We start from the raw sequence: 23,679 nt of genomic DNA on the forward strand, positions 1-23,679 counted from the left end.
TTTTTACCTTTTCAGCTTGGGGATTTGATCCAGCAACCTTTCTGTTACTGGCCCAACACTCTCACCACTAGGCTACCTGCCTAACCAAACAAGATTCAAACAGAATATGGCAGTAGATAAAGATACCAATGAATATACACAAAATTGAAGGTAAAATAATGTTTAAAAATAAATAGTAAAGCATCCATGTAAAAATACTGTGTTATTAAGAGTTGACGTGGGAGTGGCTTTTGAATTTAGTGAACTAGCTATCCCAGCAAGCTTGTTAGCTACATAAAGCAGACATTGTTCAGCGATACCGAAAGTCTGAACGGCCATTTTGTGTGAAAGAGGTGTCTTCAGCTGACTGAGTATTTGGCCAAATTTTTTTTTTTTTTAGACCTGCCATGCATACAAGTCTGTCTGTCTGTCTCGGTTTATTGAGTCATATTGTGTCTGCATTTAAAAAAATGACAATACATAATATTTTATGGAACTGGTTGTGTGTCTAGGAGCTGGACTTTGCTTCTTCTGAAAGTGTGTGTGTACATTTTGTATGGAAATAATGATTATGAAGGTGAATAAACCACTATTGCTCTACAAACTAATGTAAATGTATTATTTGTAGTTACTGTATGTACAGTACAAGATTGTGATTTTAAAAGCTTTTAATTTTCTCTCCACTGAAAATACTGTCATAACAAGGTAAAAACAATGACAATGAAGTTTATGATAGATTGTTTACACTTCACACATTAGTAAAAAACAAAAATGATAAAATTAATAAGAAACATTGAATCAAGAATAACTATTTCCTTAAATTTGAGTCAAAATTGTGCTATAACTTTGTGATAAAAAACAATGAAACAAATATTTTTTTTAAATCTAGCAAACTTATATTAAGTGTATATAAATGAATTGAATTTATTTGCGTAACAGACATATGAAACAAAATGTATTGCTGTAAAAAATGTATAACCTTGTAGCATCATAACCAAGAACACTCGAGGCTGTAATCGCTGCCAATGGCGCATCAACCAAGGTCTGAATACTTCTGTAAATTTATATTTCAGTTGTTTAGTTTTTTGCAAACATTTCTTAAAAACAGTTTGTTGTGTTCAGGTCTTCTTGGTTCTGGGATTGTTGTTTTAAGTTCTTCTTGGTTTGGGGCTTGTTGTGTTCAGGTGTTCTTGGTTTTGTTGTGTTCAGGTGGTCTTGGTTCTGGGTTTGTTGACTGTTCTGTAGATCTCAGAGGTGTCCTCCTCAGCTGCTTGTGCCGCCGTGAGTCTGAGGAGAGAGAAACAGAGATTATGCAAATCTTTGTCCCAAATGACAGCACCCTATACCCTTTATAGTGCACTACCTCTGACCAGAGCCTATAGCGCTCAGTAGTGCACTAAAGAAGGAATTGGGTACCATTTGGAACGCACTGAGAACAGTTCCTCAAACTCATCATCACATCCCTCCGTCATTGTCCATTATTGGGTTGGTAGTTTACAATATTATGGGATATCCCCCTTTTTTTAAATTTTCGCCTAAATGACATACCCAAATCTAACTGCCTGTAGCTCAGGCCCTGAAGCAAGGATATGCATATTCTTGGTACCATTTGAAAGGAAACACTTTGAAGTTTGTGGAAATGTGAATTGAATGTAGGAGAATATAACATAATAGATCTGGTAGAAGAAAATACAAAGAAAACACCAACCAGTGTTTTTTTTACCACCATCTTTGAAATGCAAGAGAAATGTCACTGTTAAATCCATCACTCTGGTTGTAATTCCGATAGAGTCCACAAGATGGCAGCAGTGTGTGTGCAAAGTTTCAGATGGATAACTTGGACTATGACTGATCCTGTCCCCAGGTACATTTGAGCAAATCGTGAAGGAGACGTTCGCATTCATATTCCATTTTTCTGCAAAGAATATCGTCAAATCTGAATGCTTGGACTTTGATTTAGCTTTCCAAGTATTAGTAGCCATGTTATAAGTTCAGCATCTGCAAAACAACCAGTTTTCATAACATCATAACTCTGAATTATCCTTATAATTTTTGTCCAAAATTAAAAGGCATGCTGTCGTACAAGGTTAGAAGATACATTTTACAACATATACATGGTTTTTGGATACTCCCGTAAAGCCCAGCTCATTGGCTATCTAGCTAGCTTTTTTTGACCCTGATTGGTTCTTATTTAACAAACGTACAGTTGTTCAAGTGATGGCCGCCCACGTGACCAAATATGGTGTCCTATAGGATATACTAGACCCCTAATGAAATAGTAGAATCTTGTTACCTTCTAGGATCTCTGAGGAATATTTACGAACGTGATTTGACTCATTCAAACAACGTTTAGGGTGAGATGTTCACAGATTATTTTCTTTACAAATTGAACAAGTGGAAATAAAATAAATCGATATTGTATGCTATATGGACCTTTTTAGGATATGAAAAAGGATTTTATCTAACAAAATGACACTTCATGTTATTTCTGGGACCCTTGGGATGATAAATCAGAGCAAGATTTCAGAATGTAAGTACACATTTCACCTTCAGAGGTGAATTTATAAAACCTATCGCGTTGAAAAAAGGGTTTAGTTGTTAGGAGCTCTCCTCAAACAATAGCATGGCATTTTCTCACAGTAATAGCTACTATAAATTGGACAGTGCAGTTATATTAACAAGAATGAAGGCTTTCAGTCTATAAAAGACACTTCTATGTACCGACATTTGTTGTTACTCTAAAATCGGTGATCTTGATATAATGCGCTGCATGATTTACAACTGTCCCGTTGACGGAACGCCGATCCTTAAGAAGTTGGAAATGGCATCACTAGAGGTCACTGTTTTGGTTATTGATGACATCTACTACAATAAGCCGCAGCATATGAATGACCTTAATGCAGAATATGCTCACCAAGTGGCAGCACTGGGGAGGTTGAATTTCACAGCAGTGTACTGGACATCTCTGTCCTGTTTCTGGGGTTGAGGCAGTTGCACGATGGAGCACAAAGCTCTTCCGGGTTTTTGGAGGGAGAGACGTGGACGCTGGTGTAGTGAACGTCATCCTGACTCGACGGTGACTGCTGTCTCTGCTGCATGGCCATGCCTAAGACGTTGTCATAAAGGAGAGTAGAGTCTCCCTGATGGGGAAAGAGTATAGACAACATGAGTAGAAAAAAGAATACACAGTTCCACCAAGAATACACAGTCATCACAGTCATCTTCTGATTCCAACGGACTCACCTGTCCCTCATCTGCTGTATCTCTTGTTTCTATTGTGCCAGAGGTGGAGTTGGATGCCTTCTTCCTGTTTTGGACATTCATTTAACTAATGATGAATGAAGTTAGTAACAAATCAGAGTGTTAAAAAGCTAAATGTTCACTCACCTGAACCACATGAAGCCAGAGAGACAGAGTATGAGAACCAGAACAATAATTATGATTCCTACAGCTGCAGTCTTAATTGAGGTATGTTTCCCTATAATAAAATATAAATGATATGAGTACATGGTATGTTGTAAACTGAAAAGAAAATCACATTAAAGGCTTGGGAATCGTATAAGCCAACACAAAAGTCAAGTGTAATAAGCCAAATTTAGATTAGATTGAAACATGTAATTGTGTATTTTGCATATTGAAGATGAACCTTTACCTGCTACAATGATCCTCAGAGCTGTAGAGTTCTCAGATGCTATTTTATTCCTGGCCTCACAGTAGTAATGTCCACTGTCCTTAGAGCTGATGTTAGTGATGTTGTAATTCTGTCCTGACAATACTGGTGAGGTTACATTATTCTTGTACCAGGTGTAATTCTGCACAGGTGGGTTGGCATCACTGCTGCAGGTCAGAGTCACTGAACTGCCCTCCACTATTTCACCAGAGGGACTGACTGACACTGAGGTGTTCTTTGGGCCATCTGGTGGACAATATGAACCAATACAGTGTTTTAAAACAGTGTTTTACATGAGGAGAATTATGGAACTTGGAGGTAAACTCAACAAAAAAAGAAACGTCCGCTCACTGTCAACTGCATTTATTTTCAGCAAACCTAACGTAAAATTATTTGTCTGAACATAAGATTCAACAACTGAGATTGATAAACTGAACATGTTCCACAGACATGTGACTAACAGAAAGGGAACAATGTGTCCCTGAACAAAGGGGGGGTCAAACTCAAAAGTAGTAGTCAGGATCTGGTGTGGACACCAGCTGTATTAAGTACTGCAGTGCATCTCCTCCTCATGGACTGCACCAGATTTGCCAGTTCTTGCTGTGAGATGTTACCCCACTCTTCCACCAAGGCACCAGCAAATTCCCAGACATTTCTGGGGAGAAGGACCCTAGCCCTCACCCTCTGATCCAACAGGTCCCAGACGTGCTCAATGGGATTGAGATCCGGGCTCTTCGCTGGCCATGGCAGAGCATTGACATTCCGGTCTTGCAGGAAATCACACACAGAACGAGCAGTATGGCTGGTGGCATTGTCATGCTGGAGGGTCATGTCAGGATGAGCCTGCAGGAAGGGTACCACATGAGGGAGGAGGATGTCTTCCCTGTAACACACAGCGTTAAGATTGCCTGCAATGACAACAAGCTCAGTCCGATGATGCATTGACACACTGCCCCAGACCATGACGGACCCTCCACCTCCAAATCAATCCCACTCCAGAGTACAGGCCTCGGTGTAACGCTGATTCCTTTGACGATAAAAGCGAATCTGACCATCACCCCTGGTGACACAAAACCGCGACTCATCAGTGAAGAGCACTTTTTGACAGTCCTGTCTGGTCCAGCGACAGTGGGTTTGTGCCCACAGGCGACGTTGTTGCCGGTGATGTGAGGTGAGGACATGCCTTACAACAGGCCTACAAGCCCTCAGTCCAGCCTCTCTCAGCCCATTGCGTATAGTCTGAGCACTAATGGAGGGATTGTGCGTTCCTGGTGTAACTCAGGCAGTTGTTATTGCCATTCTGTACCTGTCCCGCAGGTGTGATGTTCGGATGTACCGATCCTGTGCAGGTGTTGTTACACGTGGTCTGCCACTGCGAGGACGATCAGCTGTCCGTCATGTCTCCCTATAGCGCTGTCTTGGGCGTCTCACAGTACGGACATCGCAATTTATTGCTCTGGCCACATCTGCAGTCCTCATGCCTCCCTGCAGCATGCCTAAGGCATGACAACGCAGATGAGCAGGGACCCTGGGCATCTTTCTTTTGGTGTTTTTCAGAGTCAGTAGAAAGGCCTCTTTAGTGTCCAGAAGTTTTCAGAACTGTGACCTTAATTGCCTACCGTCTGTAAGCCGTTAGTGTCTTAACGACCATACCACAGGTGCATGTTCATTAATTGTTTGTGGTTCATTGGGGTGGCAGGGTAGCCTAGTGGTTAGAGTGTTAGAGTGTTGGAAGTTGTTGGAAGTAACCGGAAGGTTGCAAGTTCAAACCCCCGAGCTGACAAGGTACGAAATCTGTCGTTCTGCCCCGTTCTGCCCCTGAACAGGAACTTCAGAACATAAGAATTTGTTCTTAACTGACTTGCCTAGTTAAATAAAGGTACAATTTAAAAAAATGAACAGGCATGGGAAACAGTGTTTAAACCCTTTACAGTGAAGTTATTTGGATTTTTACGAATTATCTTATTATCTTATTTTTCAGAGTCCTGAAAAAGGGACGTTTCTTTTTTTGCTGAGTTTATTCTATGAGTGAAATATAAAGATGTGTGATTCTCTCATCAAAAGATGAGATGGTTAGGTGTACTTACACTGAACATCTACATAAATTGTAGAAGAGTTGAGACCTCCATATTCATTCTCAGCCTCACAGTAGTATTCTCCACTGTCCTCCAAGTTAATGTTGGTGATGAGGAAGGTGTTTTCAGATCCTTTCAGTGAAGCTCCATTCTTCTTGTACCAGGTGTATTTGTCCACAAGTGGGTTGGCATCACTGCTGCAGGTCAGAGTCACTGAACTGCCCTCCACTATTTCACCAGAGGGACTGACTGACACGGAGGTGGTCTTTGGTTTACCTGATAGAAAGATGAATGTCCCAAAGTGGTTGTGTCACAATACTTTCATTTTGAGTTTTTTAAATATATCTGTTAAACCACACGAGTACAAGATGGAGAGGATCTGCAATACTTACACAAAACATTTAGAGGAACAAGCTTTGATCTTTTGCATCCAACTTCATTCACTGCCAGACAGTAGTATTCTCCTCTGTCCTCAGGGCTGATGTTAGTGATCCTGTAACTCCATCCAGAATGTCTAATTGAGGTTTCAGCTCCATTCTTCTTGTACCAGATGTAAATCTGCACAGGTGGGTTGGCATCACTGCTGCAGGTCAGAGTCACTGGACTGCCCTCCGTTATTTCAACAGAGGGACTGACTGACACTGAGGTGTTCTTTGGACCGTCTAGTAAATAATTTTTAAAAAATGCATTAAGGCCTAGATTCTATGACATCTGCGATAGCCGACACCTGCATTGCGGTTGTTTTGGCGGTGTAGTAGTTGGAACTGCATTAGAGCTGTCAAATCCACAAGTAAATCCGGGCAATATACCTCAAGAGCACATTGTCATTGGCTGCACAGAGTCCCATTAAGGGAAATCTCATGCAGTTTTGTTTACAAGTTGGAACACTGGAATGTGAGATGTAATCTACACCTCAATTAGGCTGATAGAAATTATCATTATTTTAATTCATGATTTTAATTTGAGCGTCATTATTTCTATATTGCCATTCTCGTTGTGAACTTCTAATGGGAGTGGGATGGGTATGTCTTCATGATAATGATCAAGACCAGCTGGGATGGGTAGGTCTTCATGATAATGATCAAGACCAGCTGGGATGGGTATGTCTTTATGATAATGATCAAGACCAGCTGGGATGGGTATGTCTTTATGATAATGATCAAGACCAGCTGGGATGGGTATGTCTTCATGATAATGATCAAGACCAGCTGGGATGGGTAGGTCTTCATGATAATGATCAAGACCAGCTGGGATGGGTAGGTATTCATGATAATGATCAAGAGCAGCTGCTCACCAGTTAGAAAGCTACAATGCAGTTACACCTCCGACACCGCCAAAACACCAGCTATGTGAGTGTCGGCTGTCGCCGATTAACACTGATTGAGTCGAGGACTAACAGCCTTATGCTCTGCTTTAGGACCAATGTGAATCTAGGACTAACAGCCTTATGTTCTGCTTTAGGACCAATGTGAATCTAGGACTAACAGCCTTATGCTCTGCTTTAGGACCAATGTGAATCTAGGACTAACAGCCTTATGCTCTGCTTTAGGACCAATGTGAATCTAGGACTAACAGCCTTATGCTCTGCTTTAGGACCAATGTGAATCTAGGACTAACAGCCTTATGCTCTGCTTTAGGACCAATGTGAATCTAGGACTAACAGCATTATGCTCTGCTTTAGGACCAATGTGAATCTAGGACTAACAGCATTATGCTCTGCTTTAGGACCAATGTGAATCTAGGACTAACAGCATTATGCTCTGCTTTAGGACCAATGTGAATCTAGGACTAACAGCATTATGCTCTGCTTTAGTACCAATGTGAATCTAGGACTAACAGCCTTATGTTCTGCTTTAGGACCAATGTGAATCTAGGACTAACAGCCTTATGCTCTGCTTTAGGACCAATGTGAATCTAGGATTAACAGCCTTATGCTCTGCTTTAGGATCAATGTGAATCTAGGACTAACAGCCTTATGCTCTGCTTTAGGACCAATGTGAATCTAGGACTAACAGCCTTATGCTCTGCTTTAGGACCAATGTGAATCTAGGACTAACAGCCTTATGCTCTGCTTTAGGACCAATGTGAATCTAGGACTAACAGCCTTATGCTCTGCTTTAGGACCAATGTGAATCTAGGACTAACAGCCTTATGCTCTGCTTTAGGACCAATGTGAATCTAGGACTAACAGCCTTATGCTCTGCTTTAGGACCAATGTGAATCTAGGACTAACAGCCTTATGCTCTGCTTTAGGACCAATGTGAATCTAGGACTAACAGCCTTATGCTCTGCTTTAGGACCAATGTGAATCTAGGACTAACAGCCTTATGCTCTGCTTTAGGACCAATGTGAATCTAGGACTAACAGCCTTATGTTCTGCTTTAGGACCAATGTGAATCTAGGACTAACAGCCTTATGCTCTGCTTTAGGACCAATGTGAATCTAGGACTAACAGCCTTATGCTCTGCTTTAGGACCAATGTGAATCTAGGACTAACAGCCTTATGCTCTGCTTTAGGACCAATGTGAATCTAGGACTAACAGCCTTATGCTCTGCTTTAGGACCAATGTGAATCTAGGACTAACAGCCTTATGCTCGACTTTAGGACCAATGTCGTTCAAATGGTTGATACATTTTAGATGTTAGTTTCTCCAATATTCCAACACTGAGCTGTACTTTACTCACATTTCACATCAATGTCGATATACTCAGACCTCCCTGTCTTCATCCCATTCCAGGCCTCACAGTAGTACTCTCCAGTGTCAGATGACTGGATTTGGTTGAAGACATGCTGTGGTCCTGTCATACTCTTATTGTCACCTCCATTCTTATTGTACCACCAGGTGTAACTCTGGACAGGTGGGTTGGCATCACTGCTGCAGGTCAGAGTCACTGAACTGCCCTCCACTATGTCACCAGAGGGACTGACTGACACTGAAGTGTTCCTTGGGCCATCTGGTGTAAAAAAAAACATGAGTTCAGTCAGAGAACTATCCAAAAGATTATTAACTTACATAAAACAGTAAAATAAAGAGATTTGGGCTATGATATGGTTTAGGATTAATGCAAATTATTGACTTCATTAAACTGATTCCAACATTCCAACACTGATCTGTACTTTACTCACATTTCACATCGATGTTGATTGACTCAGACCTCCCTGTCTTCATCCCATTCCAGGCCTCACAGTAGTACTCTCCAGTGTCAGATGACTTGATTTGGTTGAAGACTTGCTGTGGTTCTGTGTTCCCATAGGAGATAGACTGATGGCCACTCTTCTTGTACCAGGTATAACGCTTCACAGGTGGGTTGGCATCACTGCTGCAGGTCAGAGTCACTGAACTGCCCTCCACTATTTCACCAGAGGGACTGACTGACACTGAGGTGTTCTTTGGGCCATCTGATAAAAGACCATTATAATTTCCACAAATTAACAAGGCACAGCTATTAATTAATTTAAATTCATTCCAGGTGAATACCTCATGAAGCTGGTTGAGAGAATGTCAAGAGTGTGCAAAGCTGTCATCAAGGCAAAGGGTTGCTACTTTGAAGAATCTCAAATATAAAATACATTTTGATTTGTAAAAAAAATAAATTAGGTTACTAAAATATTCCATGTGTTATTTCACAGTTTTGATGTCGTTACTGTTATTCTACAATGTCGAAAATAGTAAAAATAAATAAAAAACCCTGGAATGAGTAGGTGTGTCCAAACTATTGACTTGTACTGTATATTATCTTTTCTTTCTGAGAACATTAGATTTACCAAATAAAGTAAACCAGTCCGTACAGGTCCGTTTGAAATAATTACATTCACATTGTGAAAATACATATTCAGAGATGTGTATATTAAAATGTTTTTTGACTCATCATTATTTAAGCAGTTTAAGTATGACCAAAACGTTAAAGATGTACGTACACTGAACGTCCACAAATACAGGGGAAGAGTTGAGTCGTCCATATTTATTCTCAGCCTCACAGTAATATTCTCCTCTGTCCTCAGAGATGATGTTAGTGATGCTGTAACTCTGTCCTGATGCTTTTGGTGAGGTTACGTTCTTCTTGTACCAGGTGTATTTGTCCACAGGTGGGTTGGCATCACTGCTGCAGGTCAGAGTCACTGAACTGCCCTCCACTATTTCACCAGAGAGACTGGTTGACACTGAGATGTTCTTTGGGCCATCTGGTGTAAAATAAACATTAGTTCAGTCAGAGAACTATCCAAAAGATTACTCAGTTACACAAAACATTAAAATAAAGAGATTTGGGCTATGATTATTGTTTAGTATAATTCAGTTAAAATTATTGATTTCATTAAACTGATTCCAACATTCCAACACTGATCTGAACTTTACTCACATTTCACATCGATGTTGATTGACTCAGACCTCCCTGTTTTAATCCCATTCCAGGCCTCACAGTAGTACTCTCCATTGTCAGATGACTTGATTTGGTTGAAGACTTGCTGTGGTTCTGTGTTCCCATAGGAGACAGACTGATGGCCACTCTTCTTGTTCCAGGTATAACGCTTCACAGGTGGGTTGGCATCACTGCTGCAGGTCAGAGTCACTGAACTGCCCTCCACTATTTCACCAGAGGGACTGACTGACACTGAGGTGTTCTTTGGGTCATCTGACAAAGGTTCAATATAAAGTCATTAACATCTTGGTTATAGTATTATCAAATCAAACGTTATTTGTCACATGCACCGAATACAACAAGTGTAGAACTTATCTTGGCTTTATGAAGATATTAGATTTAGTGAATAAGGTAAACCAGCAGATTTACAGGTCAGTTAGAAATAATTACATTCACATTGTGAAAATACATATTGACAGATGTGGATGTTGTATAGTAAAATGTTTCTTGATTTGTCATAATTTTAGCAGTTTACAAGTATGAGGAAAACGTTAAAGATGTACTTACACTGAACGTCCACAAATACAGGGGAAGAGTTGAGACGTCCATATATATTCTCAGCCTCACAGTAATATTCTCCTCTGTCCTCAGAGATGATGTTAGTGATGCTGTACCTCTGTCCTGATGCTTTTGGTGAGGTCACATTCGTCTTGTACCAGGTGTATTTGTCCACAGGTGGGTTGGCATCACTGCTGCAGGTCAGAGTGACAGAGTTGCCCTCCACTATTTCACCAGAGGGACTGACTGACACAGAGGTGCTTTTGGGGGCATCTGGTAAGGGATAATGTGTGGAGGGGGTTATCATGTGACAATAGTGCAATCAAGACCTTGCATCAGTTATCAGACGAATCAAAGAGAACATGACATTGACAGGTCAGAGAACATTAACTAGTCAAAACCTTAAAATAAACACATTTGGAAAGGTGCTTTATGTGACCAACCAGATGCTAAACACTGGTTGTCTTCGCGTCTCAAGACTGTGTTAGCCCATTGCACTAAAAGCTAGGTATTAGCGAATGGTTGTAAGCTTCAGGTAAGGGTTAGGCTTCTCATTATGCAAGCGTAGTTCACTGAACCACCTCCACTTTATAGTCCCTAGGCCTCCACTCTTCTGGGAAGGCTTTCCAGTAGATGTTGGAGTTTTGCTTCCATTCAGCCACGAGAGCATTAGTGAAGTTGGGCACTGATGTTGGGGGATTAGGCCTGGCTCACAGTCGGCATTTCAATTCATCCCAAAGGTGTTCGATGAGGTTGAAGTCAGGGCTCTGTGCAGGCCGGTCAAGTTCTTCTACACCAATCTCGACAAACCATTTCTGTATGGACCTAACTTTGTGCAAGTGGGCATTGTCATGCTGAAACAGGAAAGGGCTTTCCCAAACTGTCGCCACCAACTTGGAACCACAGAATCATTTTGAATGTCATTGTATGCTGTAGCGTAAGTATTTTCCGTTCTGTGAGCTTGTGTGGCCTACCACTTAGTGGCTGAGCTGTTGTTGCTCCTAGACGTTTCCTCTTTACAATAACAGCACATACAGTTGGCCGTGGCAGCTCTAGCAGGTCAGAAAGTTGACAAACTGACTTGTTGGAAAGGTGGCATCCCATGTTTAATGTCACTGAGCTCTTCAGTAAGGCCATTCTACTGCCAATGTTTGTTTTATAAACCTTTCAGCAATGGATGTGGCTGAAATAGCCAAATTCAGCAATTAGAAGGGGTGTTCACATACTTAAGCATATATAGTGTATGCAGGGTTAAATTGAATAAGAAACGGGATAGAAAATACACAGTAGCAGCAGCGAATGTGATGAGTCAAAAGACTGCAAAAACGGTCAATGCTGATAGCTATTTGGTTAACTACAGTATTTAGGAGTCTCATGGCATGTGGGTGGAAACTATTCAGGATCCTGTTGGTTTCAGACTTGGTGCATCGGTAGAGCTTGCCATGCAATAGCAATGAGAACATTCTATCACTTGGGTGACCAGAGTCTTTGATCATTTGTAGGGCCTTTCTTTGTCACTGACCGGTATAGAGGTCCTGAATGGCAGGGACCTTGTGGTTGGATGCCAAGCAGTTACCATACCAAGCAGTGATGCTGCCAGTCAAGATGCTCTCAATGCTGAAGCTGTAGAACCTTTGGAAGATCTGAGGGTCCATGACAAATCTTTTCATTTGTCGTGACTTCTTCAAGACTGTGTCGGTGTGTGTGGACCATGTTAATTACTTACAGTGATGTGGACACCTAGAATTTTGAAGCTCTTGACCCTCTCAACTACAGTACAGCCCCGTCGATGTGGATGGGGCGTGCTCGGCAATTCATTTCCTGTAGTCCACGTTCAGCTTATTTGTCTTGCTCACATTGAGGGAGAGGATGTTGTCCTGGCACCACACTGCCAAGTCACTAATCTCCTCCCTATAGGCTGTCTCATCGTCGTTGGTGATCAGGCCTAACACTGTTGTGTCGTCAGTAAACTTAATGATGGCGTTGGAGTCGTGTGAGGCCATGCAGTCGTTCGTGGATGAACAGGGAGTACAGTAGGGGACTAAGCACTCACCCATGATGGGCCCCTGTGTTGAGGCGGATGGCGGCTGTGTTGCTACCTACCATCACCACCTGGGGGCGGCCCATCAGGAGGTATACAATCCAGTTGCAGAGGGAGGTGTTCAGTCACAGGGTCCTGAGTTTAGTGATGAGCTTGGAGGGCACTATGGTGTTGAACGCTGAGCTGTAGTCAATGAATAGCATTCTAACATAGGTGTTCCTCTTGTCCATGTGGGAGAGGGCTGTGTGGAGTGCAATAGAGATTGCGTCAGCTGTGGATCGGTTGGATCGGTATGCGAATTGGAGTGCGTCCATTGTGTCTGGGATGTGATGTGATGTGAGTGATGACCAGCCTTTCAAAGCATTTCATGGCTACAGATGTAAGTGCTACAGGGTAATAACAATTTAGACTGGTTATTTTGGGGTTCTTGGGCACAGGGACTATGGTGGTCTGCTTGAAACAAGTAGGTATTACAAACTGGGTCAGGGAGAGGTTGGAAATGTCAGTGAAGACACTTGCCAGCTGGTCCGCGCATGCTCTCAGCCCCACGGCCGTCCGGCCCGGCAGCCTTGTGAATGTTAACCTGCTTAAAAGTCTTACTCACATCAGCTACTATGAGCGAGATCACACAGTCATCCAGAACAGCTGGATCTCTCATGTATGGTTCAGTATTGCTTTCCTCATGGTGAGCAAAAGAAGGTATTTAGCACATTTGGTAGGTTCACGTCACTAGGCAGCTCGTGGCTGGGTTTCCCTTTGTAATCCGTGATAGTGTTCAAACCCTGCCACATCCGACGAGTGTCAGAGCCGACATAGTACGATTCGATCTTCATCCGGGACTGAGGCTTTGCCTGTTTGATGGCGGAGGTAGTAGCAGGATTTCTTATAAGCATCTGGATTAGTGTCCCACTCATTGAAAGGGGTAGTTCTAGCCTTTAGCTCAGTATGTATGTTGCTTGCAATCAATGGCTTCTGGTAGAGATATGTACGTACGGTCACTGTAGGGATGAAGTCGCTGGTGCACTTATTAATGAAACCGACGATTGATGTGGTAAACTCCTCAATGTTATCAGATTAATCCTGAAACATATTCCAGTCTGTGCTAGCAAAACAGTCCTGTAGCTTAGCTTCCGCTTCATCAGACCACTTTCGTATTGAGCGCGTCATTGGAACTTCCTGTTTGAGTTTTTTATTGTAAGCAGGAATCAGGAGTATAAGAGTTATGGTCAGATTTGCCTAAAGGAGGGTGAGGAAGAGCCTTGTATGCATTTCTGTGTGTGAAGTAATGGTAACAGAGTTTTGACGCCTCTAGTTGGACACCACCAGCCATGAGAAACATCACCTCTGGATGGTCTTTTTCTTGTTTGCTTATGGCCCTATACAGCTTGTTGAGTGTGGTTTTAGTGTCAGCATCGGTTTGTGGCGGTAAATAGACAGCTACGAAAAATATAGAAGAAAACTCTCTTGGTAAATAGTATCGTCTGCAGCTCGGGGTATTTTAACTCAGGCGAGAAAGACTTCCTTAACATTAGAGAACACATACCAGCTGTTGTTAACAAAGACACCCACCCCTCCCCCCTTTTCTTACCCAGGCTAACATTCAAACACTGAGCAACTCTCTTGTTTTACTCACATTTAACATCGATGTCTAAAGATGGAGACCTGTCTGTACTAATTCCATTCGAGACCCAGCAGTAGTACTGTCTAGTGTCAGATGACTTGATTTGGCTGAAAACCTGCTGTGGTTCTGTGTTCCCATAGAAGATACTCTGATAGACACTTCCATTCTTGTACCAGGCATAACTCTGCACAGGTGGGTTGGCATCACTGCTGCAGGTCAGAGTCACTGAACTGCCCTCCACTATGTCACCAGAGGGACTGACTGACACTGAGGTGTTCTTTGGGCCGTCTGGTGTAAAAGAAACATGAGTTCAGTCAAATAACTATCCAATCGATGATTCACTTAGACAAAACATTCAAAGGAACCAATGTTGGCTGTGCTATGCTTTATGGGTTCATTTACATTTAAACTGATTCCAACATTTCAACACTGAGCTGTACTTTACTCACATTTCACATCGATGTTGATAGACTCAGACCTGTCTGTCCCCATCTCATTCCGGGCTTCACAGTAGTACTCCCCAGTGTCAGATGACTGGATGTGACTGAAGACATGCTGTAGTTCTGTGTTCCCATAGGAGAAAGACTGATAGTGGGCTCCAATCTTCTTGTACCAGGTGTATTTGTCCACAGGTGGGTTGGCATCACTGCTGCAGGTCAGAGTCACTGAACTGCCCTCCACTATTTCATCAGAGAGATGGATTGATGCCAGTGTGTTCTTTGGGCCATCTGAATGACAGAAAGAGTGTAAGCACATGTAGTAAGGACCTAAGTGATGTTATTTAGTAAAGAATACAATAAAAATCCTCACATTTGACAGTGAGAGTCTCTTCAGGAGAGTGGAGATCCTCAAAGCCTTCTACAGCACAGGAGTATCTGCCTGCATCCTCACTGCTGACTGGGTTGAGGATCAGGCTGTTATTTAGGTCGGTGAGGCGCTGGCCTAACTTGTACCAGATGTAGGAGGGGTTGGGGTTATCAGTCAGAGTACAGACGGTCCTACAGTCCAGTGTCACTCTCTGTCCCTCAGTCACTGTGGCAGGAATCATCTCCACCTGCAGACCTGAAAGATTGTGAATAAGGAGTAAATTACATATTTTCTCTGGTTATTGTCTCCTGTTATTGGACCAGATAAATAAAACATGAATCAGTTCATGTATACAGTCTTAGAAAAACAGGGTTCTTCGACTATCCCCATAGGATAACCCTATTTTGGTTCCAGGTAGAACCCTTTTCTGTTTCAGGTAGAACCATTTTGAGTTCCATGTAGAACCCTAAGGGTTCTACATGGATCCCAAAACTGTTCTTCAAAGGGTTATCCTATGAGGACAGCCAAATAACCTTTTTAGGTTCTACATAGCACCTTTTTTTCTAAGAGTGTAGAGTATAAAGTACACACCTGTGACAGACAGAGTTGTTCCAGAGAAGGTATATCCCCATTCTGCATGAACTGTTTTAAATCTGAACTTGTACTCAGTTGAGTCTCTTTCCCTCAGGTCTGTGATTTTTAGAGTGGAGTCCTTGTCTGTTTGTCGCTGGTATTCCAAACGATCTGCATACTCTGGGTTCAGGCTCAGGTCTTTAGTGACACCAGACTCCCATTTGCTGAACCAGGACACTTCTGTGACGTTATGCCAACTGGGATGTGTGTAAAAGCAGGATATGTCCACTGTTGACCCTTTCAAAGCACAGATACTCTGATGGGTGTAAGTCACATTCATACAGCTCTCACCCACAACACCTGAAACAAAATGCAACTGATCAATTCCTGAAACCATAATGAGACTCAATGTTATAGATGTGTTGGACAGGTTCATTTAAAATTAAATATAGACATATGTCTACACTCAGAAATAAAGGTTTAGATTTGTTGCTAAAAGGGTACAAACACATGTCTCTGGGGTGGTGCCCTGTAAGGTCTTCCTTTCTACTTTTAGTTATAGGTGGTGATGTTACGTTTGATACCAAAGCTCCGAGGCATGTGTAGAAATAGCTAAGCGGTGTATTTCGAATGCCTGTATCACTTTATCAGAAGCACATGATCAATGACGTCCAAACCTTCGTTTCGTCAAACAACCACCAGGTTAGTTTGGTATTGGTTTGGTAGAAGACATAAAGGCTACACTGCATATGCTATATGTGGTGTGGGGCGTCAACAATAATAATTTAGCTGCTCTAAATCATTTGGACCAGCAGGTGCCACCAGTGTACCCTCTGTTTATCAAAGCCTTGATTTATTAAATTATTTTCTACACAATGGACCTCAAAACCTCAAGGCAGCCGCCCGGGGCAGCATCTTGCTGGGGGCAGCACGGGGAACCCGCACAAAACAAAAAAACGAAAATAATAATTGGAATAGTGACATTTGAGCGATCGGTTTTCTATCCCACATTCGCATGTCACGTCAATGATATCATGTCACCGTGTGGGACTGTGGGTCAATGATATCATGTCACCGTGTGGGACTGTGGGTCAATGATATCATGTCACCGTGTGGGACTGTGGGTCAATGATATCATGTCACCGTGTGGGACTGTGGGTCAATTAACCTGGTCGGAGTTACGCACCTCTAACTTTGTACAGTACTAATGCAATTCGTAATGCACTTAGTTGTGTCATTTAGTTTGTGTGTTTCTTGTTTGAAGTTCAATAGTGTAATAATCAGGTTCTCTTCTTTATAAGTGTGTTATTCTATTTGTGTATTTGTGTGATATAGGATTTATGCAATTTAGTTATATGTGTGTGTTTTTTTGTTAGCAACAGGGTAATAATGTAATAATTTGATTCTCTTTTTATTTGTATTTAAATACTACAATTTGTTTCTATTTGTATTTGTTACTTATTTTTGTATGTATTTCTTATATTTATATAGTTTTAAATGTTATGATTTTATATTTGTGTCACCCAGGGTGCCATACAAGCTCGAACCACCACTGGTTATAGGTACAGTACCAGTCCAAAGTTTGGACACACCTACTCATTGAAGGGTTTTTCTTTCTTTTTACTAATCCACAATGTATAATAATAGTGAAGACATCAAAACTATGAAATATCACATGGAATCATGTAGTAAAAACAGTGTTAGACAAATCAAAATATATTTTATATTTCAGATTCTTCAAAGTAACCACCCTTTGCCTTTATGCCTACATTATTCTATAATGTAGAACATGGTACAGATAAAGAAAAACCCTTGAATGAGAAGGTGTCCAAACTTTTGACTGGTACTGTACATGATTGTACCCCAGTTTATAACACAGATTGTACCTTTCGCCACAGGTACAAAAGCATTGCAAAGCTATTTGTTCCTTGTCTGTGGCAAAACTGTACCTCTACCATACATCACTTAAACTGGTACAACACTTCCACTCATGGGTGGCCAAAAATAACTATCTGAACAGCATGCACGCACTAAGCCATGCCTCCAATATAATTATCCAGTTTGAGTGAATTGTAGAGTTACTTGTTAGTGACGGAGACATGGTTGTTGAATTCGTACATTTTCAGTCCTGAGTTCCTAGGCGTATATTATTCAAATGAAACTCTTCATGACAATACATTACATATCTCATGAGGCCTTATTTTGAGGACTAGTTTTACTCTACTACAGTGGCTTGAAATTCGTGGTTAACAGGCCACATCAGGCCTGCAAGTAAGCTCAAAAAAATCAAGTAACTTTCCCCAAATTCCCAGATTTTAACAACTTTTCATCCGTTTCAGAAATCTTCCAACCGGGATTTCTGAAAAAGCTGGCTTGCATTGTGATTTGTCCTAACACTATGACACAGTGATAACCATGCCTTATTATGTCATAACAGCTGACATAACCTGTCATAATATGGAGAACACTGTCATGATGCATATATTGACACCTTTTATGACATATATTGCGTTACTTTATGGCTGGTTATGGCACCTACAGTAACATTTATTACATGTAAAAAAAATCCCTGCCAAGAAGTTTCCATTCATTTGAGAGTTTGTCTCTTAAATCCTTTGTTATTGTAATGAATTAATTACAGTCATGTTTTTTTCCATCATATTTTAGATAACTTGTATAAAAAAAAACATGTTATGACACTGTCAGGAAGCATTACGACCATCCTGTGTCACTTGGACTAAGAAAATACACTTTATGACACTGTCAAGAAGCATTATGACCATCAGAATCATATCAGCCAGATAGGCCTGTCACGTTCATGCCCTTATGTCAGTCATCAGTCAAAAGAGGGTGTCTTATCCTGCTGCTGAAATCATCCCAGTCATCAGCAACAGAGCATCGGGTTAGGTGCATGTCTGACATCAATAGGTGCGCAATTACAATGATAATTTAGTATGGTCAATATTTATTTTTTGATAAAGTAAAGTATTACCGATTATTGTACCTTTATATTTGAAATATGGGGTACAAAAATGTATCAATAAACTCTTTATCCTCACATGTACCCTAAAAGGTACCTAACAGTACCATGTGAGATCATTTGAAGGTACATTATGTGTATTTTTATATTTTTGTACCCCAGGGAAAAATACTGTATCCTTATTTTATAAGAGTGTATGACGTTGTCATTTCTATTTAATTTGTCCCTTCTCGTTGGCCTTAAATGATTGATACTTGTTAAGTAGAGAACTAATTGCATTCACACTCACACACTGCAGGAGCTTGGATATCCTCATGGCTTTTTACAGCACAGGAGTAACTGTCTGAATAAGAATTATTGACAGAGTATTGCAGGGAAGTGGGCTCATCTAGACGTTGTCCGTTCCTGTACCAGATGTAGGTGGGGTTGTCAGTCAGATTACAGGTGGTGCTACAGGTCAGTGTCTTCTGTCCCTCTGTGTCAGGAGTCACCTTCACCTGCAGACCTGAATGAGGAGAGAATAAAAACAGAAAAGAACAACCCTCAATATTTCCACCTCATTTGTATTTATGTAACCTTTATTTTACTAGGCAAGTCAGTTGAGAACAAATTCTTATTTATGATGACACCAGGGAACAGAGGTTAACTGCCTTGTTCAGGGCCAGAACAGATGTTTTACCTTGTCAGCGCAGGGATTCGACCCAGCAATCTTTCAGTTACTGGTCTAATGCTCTAACCACTAGGCTACCTGCCGCCCCAATGCTACTAGAGATAAAGTAGTTACACTATAGAATAATGTTACCAGTATATCATAATGTTATGTACGTGTAGTATTACCAGTATATCATAATGTTCTGTAATACTACCAGTATATTATACAATTCTGTAAGTGTAGTATTACCAGTATTCTATAATGTTCTGTAAGTGTAGTATTACCAGTATATCATAATGTTCTGTAAGTGTAGTATTACCAGTATTCTATAATGTTCTGTAGGTGTAGTATTACCAGTATATCATAATGTTCTGTACGTGTAGTATTACCAGTATATCATAATGTTCTGTCAGTGTAGTATTACCAGTATATTATAATGTTCTGTAAGTGTAGTATTACCAGTATTCTATAATGTTCTGTCAGTGTAGTATTACCAGCATATCATAATGTTCTGTCAGTGTAGTATTACCAGTATATCATAATGTTCTGTAAGTGTAGTATTACCAGTATATCATAATGGTCTGTAAGTGTAGTATTACCAGTATATCATCATGTAAGTGTAGTATTACCAGTATATCATCATGTTCTGTAAGTGTAGTATTACCAGAATATCATAATGTTCTGTAAGTGTAGTATTACCAGTATATCATAATGGTCTGTAAGTGTAGTATTACCAGTATATCATAATGGTCTGTAAGTGTAGTATTACCAGTATATCATCATGTAAGTGTAGTATTACCAGTATATCATAATGTTCTGTAAGTGTGGTATTACCAGTATATCATAATGTTCTGTAAGTGTAGTATTACCAGTATTTCATAATGTTCTGTAAGTGTAGTATTACCAGGATATCATAATGGTCTGTAAGTGTAGTATTACCAGTATATCATAATGTTCTGTAAGTGTGGTATTACCAGTATGTCATAATGTTCTGTAAGTGTAGTATTACCAGTATATCATAATGTAAGTGTAGTATTACCAGTATATCATAATGTTCTGTACGTGTAGTATTACCAGCATATCATAATGTTCTGTACGTGTATAATTACCAGTAAATCATAATGTTCTGTAAGTTTAGTATTACCAGTATATCATAATGTTCTGTAAGTGTGGTATTACCAGTATATCATCATGTAAGTGTAGTATTACCAGTATATCATCATGTTCTGTAAGTGTAGTATTACCAGAATATCATAATGTTCTGTAAGTGTAGTATTACCAGTATATCATAATGGTCTGTAAGTGTAGTATTACCAGTATATCATAATGTTCTGTAAGTTTAGTATTACCAGTATATCATAATGTTCTGTAAGTGTAGTATTACCAGTATATCATAATGTTCTGTACGTGTAGTATTACCAGTATATCATCATGTTCTGTACGTGTAGTATTCCCAGTATATCATAATGATCTGGAAGTGTAGTATTACCAGTATATCATAATGTTCTGTAAGTGTAGTTTTACCTGTATATCATAATGTTCTGTAAGTGTAGTATTACCAGTATATCATAATGTTATGTAAGTGTAGTATTTCCAGTATATCATAATGTTCTGTAAGTGTAGTATTACCAGTATTTCATAATGTTCTGTAAGTGTAGTATTACCAGTATATCATCATGTTCTGTAAGTGTAGTATTACCAGTATTTCATAATGTTCTGTAAGTGTAGTTTTACCTGTGACCGACAGAGTTGTTCCAGGGAAGCTGTACCCCCATCCTGAGATCTGTGTGTTGAATGTGAATTTATACTCAGCTGAGTCGCTCTCTCTCAGATCCGTGATTCTCAGGATGGAGGGAAGGCTCTCCAGGGCCCGACCTGCATACTCTGGGTCTCTGGTTAGGTCCTCAGGGGCCGACTTATCACTTCTAAACCAGAATGTTGTTTTGATCGGATGATAACTGGAATAAGTACAGGATATGTCCACTGATGACCCCTTCAAGGCACAGATACTATTGTCAGTATAAGTTACTCTGTTGCAGCTCTGATCCTGAACACCTGAAACACAATGACAAGAGGATATTACTTATACAATCATGAGCTGCAATAATCCTGTGTTAGTTATGTTAGATAACTGGCTGACTGTTTAGGAGACAGAATAGATATACTTGAAACGTTCTACTAGAATACTGAGTTGAATCCATACTCACACACTGCAGGAGTGTGGAGATCCTCATTGGATTTTACAGCACAGGAGTAGCTGTCTGCAGCATCAGGGTAGACTGAATAGGGAGAAGTGTTGTCCGTTACTATCTGTCCGTTCTTGTACCAGATGTAGGTGGGGTTACCAGTCAGAACACAGGTGGTGCAAGTCAGTGTCTTCCACGCTGATACAACTGAATAAGGAGTCACCTTCACCTGCAGATCTGTAAGAGATCACAACACATTACATCTGACATCTTTTCTAGTCACATGACATTTCTTTTTTGAAGACAAAACACTACAATTTCCAGAACTAAATTGATAGAAGAATATCACTGTACCTGTGATAGACAGAGTGACTCCAGGACTGCCAGTAAATCTCCCTCCAGTCTGATCTGTTATGAATCTGAACTTGTACGTAGCTGAGTCACTCTCTCTCAGGTCTGTGATTCTCAGAGTGCAGTCATTCTTGTTATCTTTATGATACGTCACACGAGCTTTGTAGTCTGCGTCATCACTCAGACTAACAGGATTCCCCTCAGCATCATTTTTAGTGAACCAGAAGGTTGATGTGACGATATAACCACTAGGATATGTGTAAGAGCAGGACATCTCCACTGTTGACCCCTTCAAGGTACAGATACTCTGAGGGGTGTATGTAACACTCCAGCCATCCTGACCCAGTACAACTGAAACACACAGTCACACAATACAAGGATATTACATTAAGCAAAAGTCTATTGGCTTACACTGACAGTAGGGTTTGTCCACACTTTGTTGCCGTCCTGTAGTTTCTGAGTTGAGTGTGAAAACCACACATAAGCATCACTCAGTGAGGTGTGAAAGATAAAAGCCTAACAGACGATGTCACTGAATACAACTGAATAACATTAAGATAACATTACTAAAACAGTAAAGAATGAGACCATACCTGCTACAGACCAGAGAAAGACCCCCAACACACTTCCTGCTGTTCTCAAGACCATTGTTTTATCTCCCACCCTGCAGTCTTAGAAACATAAACAACTCACTCTATAGCTGGTGAATAACTCCACCTGATCCATTAAAACAGTCCAGGGTCCATATTCACAAAGTGTCTCAGAGTAGACTAAGAGTGCTCATCTAGGATCAGTTTAACTTTTTAGATCATTATTTTATGGACCGGTGGGACCTGATCTTAGATCAGCACTCCTTCTCTGAGACACTTCATGATACTGGCCCTGATGTAACAACCTAAACACAGGTCAAAACTAAACAAATAGTTAAATGATTCAGTAAGTCGTACCATGTGATTTATGGCTAAAACATAAAATAATAACAATGATAATAACAATAACATTTAAAAAAACTAAACTATATAATATACTGTAGCGTACTTACAGAGTGAAGGGGAGAGGTATTGTACAGTGAGTCAACTTACTGGTGTAGCAGGGCATAGAAACAAGAAGTGTTCTGTGGTTGATTGACACATTTTTAAAGTAGCCTAGTCAGGAATTTAAGACAATAACACGCATCAACAGCATGTCAGAAAAAAATATGTACTGTATTTTCTGTATCTAAATATAAAATGTGACCACATAGCTGGTTGCATTTCATCATTTGTGCCTAAAAAAAAATTCAAGAGGCAAAATGCAGCCCATTTTCAATGTGGTCTTTATACAGATCCAATACAACGTGCTGACTGGAATGTGCATGGTCAACCCTCATACTACCGACTGGGGTCATTTTGACCCCAGAGGCATGTTTTTTATCATAGCCCGTTAATTACATTCTTCACATTTTTATTGACTATGTCAATAAACTTGTTCTTAATACATCTAAATCATTGTTTAGGGTTTCTGTATCAATATGGAATTCTGAAAAGTTTGACCCCGCCCATATTACTTTGAGTGGACCTGTATCAGGGATTTTGATCACATAGACAGATCTTCTGCAGAGATATAGCTCCCCATGTACTCTCCTCAGATCATCTGCAGAGATATAGCTCCCCATGTACTCTCCTCAGATCATCTGCAGAGATATAGCTCCCCATGTACTCTCCTCAGATCATCTGCAGAGATATAGATCCCCATGTACTCTCCTCAGATCATCTGCAGAGATATAGCTCCCCATGTACTCTCCTCAGATCATCTGCAGAGATATAGCTCCCCATGTACTCTCCTCAG

General features: G+C 40.6%; 1 protein-coding gene across 2 annotated transcripts; it reads right to left on the reverse strand.

Annotated features, from left to right (window-relative positions):
- Positions 1-632: 632 nt before the first annotated feature.
- Positions 633-22,994, reverse strand: LOC118936458 (sialoadhesin). 2 transcript variants are annotated; one of them, XM_036948329.2, is made up of 22 exons: positions 22,895-22,994; positions 22,446-22,523; positions 21,856-22,203; positions 21,523-21,738; positions 21,050-21,370; positions 18,953-19,168; positions 15,702-16,043; positions 15,114-15,365; positions 14,753-15,031; positions 14,316-14,591; positions 10,651-10,914; positions 10,084-10,356; positions 9,644-9,907; positions 8,852-9,124; positions 8,410-8,679; positions 6,117-6,386; positions 5,737-6,000; positions 3,632-3,895; positions 3,367-3,457; positions 3,223-3,286; positions 2,894-3,119; positions 633-1,266 (listed from the first exon to the last, which is right to left on the reverse strand). In XM_036948329.2, the coding sequence occupies exons 2-21, from the start codon at positions 22,498-22,500 to the stop codon at positions 2,922-2,924; spliced, it is 4,800 nt and encodes a 1,599-aa protein (XP_036804224.2). In that variant the 5' UTR covers positions 22,501-22,523; positions 22,895-22,994; the 3' UTR covers positions 633-1,266; positions 2,894-2,921. The 2 variants fall into 2 exon arrangements, with proteins under 2 accessions (XP_036804224.2, XP_090051544.1); XM_090195418.1 differs by having other exon boundaries at positions 2,873-3,119.
- Positions 22,995-23,679: the final 685 nt, after the last annotated feature.

Source organism: Oncorhynchus mykiss, chromosome 13, assembly GCF_057628025.1.
Source record: "Oncorhynchus mykiss isolate SJ-2025 chromosome 13, ASM5762802v1, whole genome shotgun sequence".
Taxonomy (NCBI): Eukaryota; Metazoa; Chordata; class Actinopteri; order Salmoniformes; family Salmonidae; genus Oncorhynchus; species Oncorhynchus mykiss.

Bases quoted from the DNA above. Each gene is read 5' to 3' on its own strand.
- LOC118936458 (XM_036948329.2), bottom strand. From the start codon at position 22,500: ATGGTCTTGAGAACAGCAGGAAGTGTGTTGGGGGTCTTTCTCTGGTCT. The intron at 10,915-14,315 runs GTGAGTAAAACA...ATCCCTTACCAG, and splicing joins TTTAGACATCGATGTTAAAT to ATGCCCCCAAAAGCACCTCT. The intron at 8,680-8,851 runs GTGAGTAAAGTA...TTTTTACACCAG, and splicing joins AATCAACATCGATGTGAAAT to ATGGCCCAAGGAACACTTCA.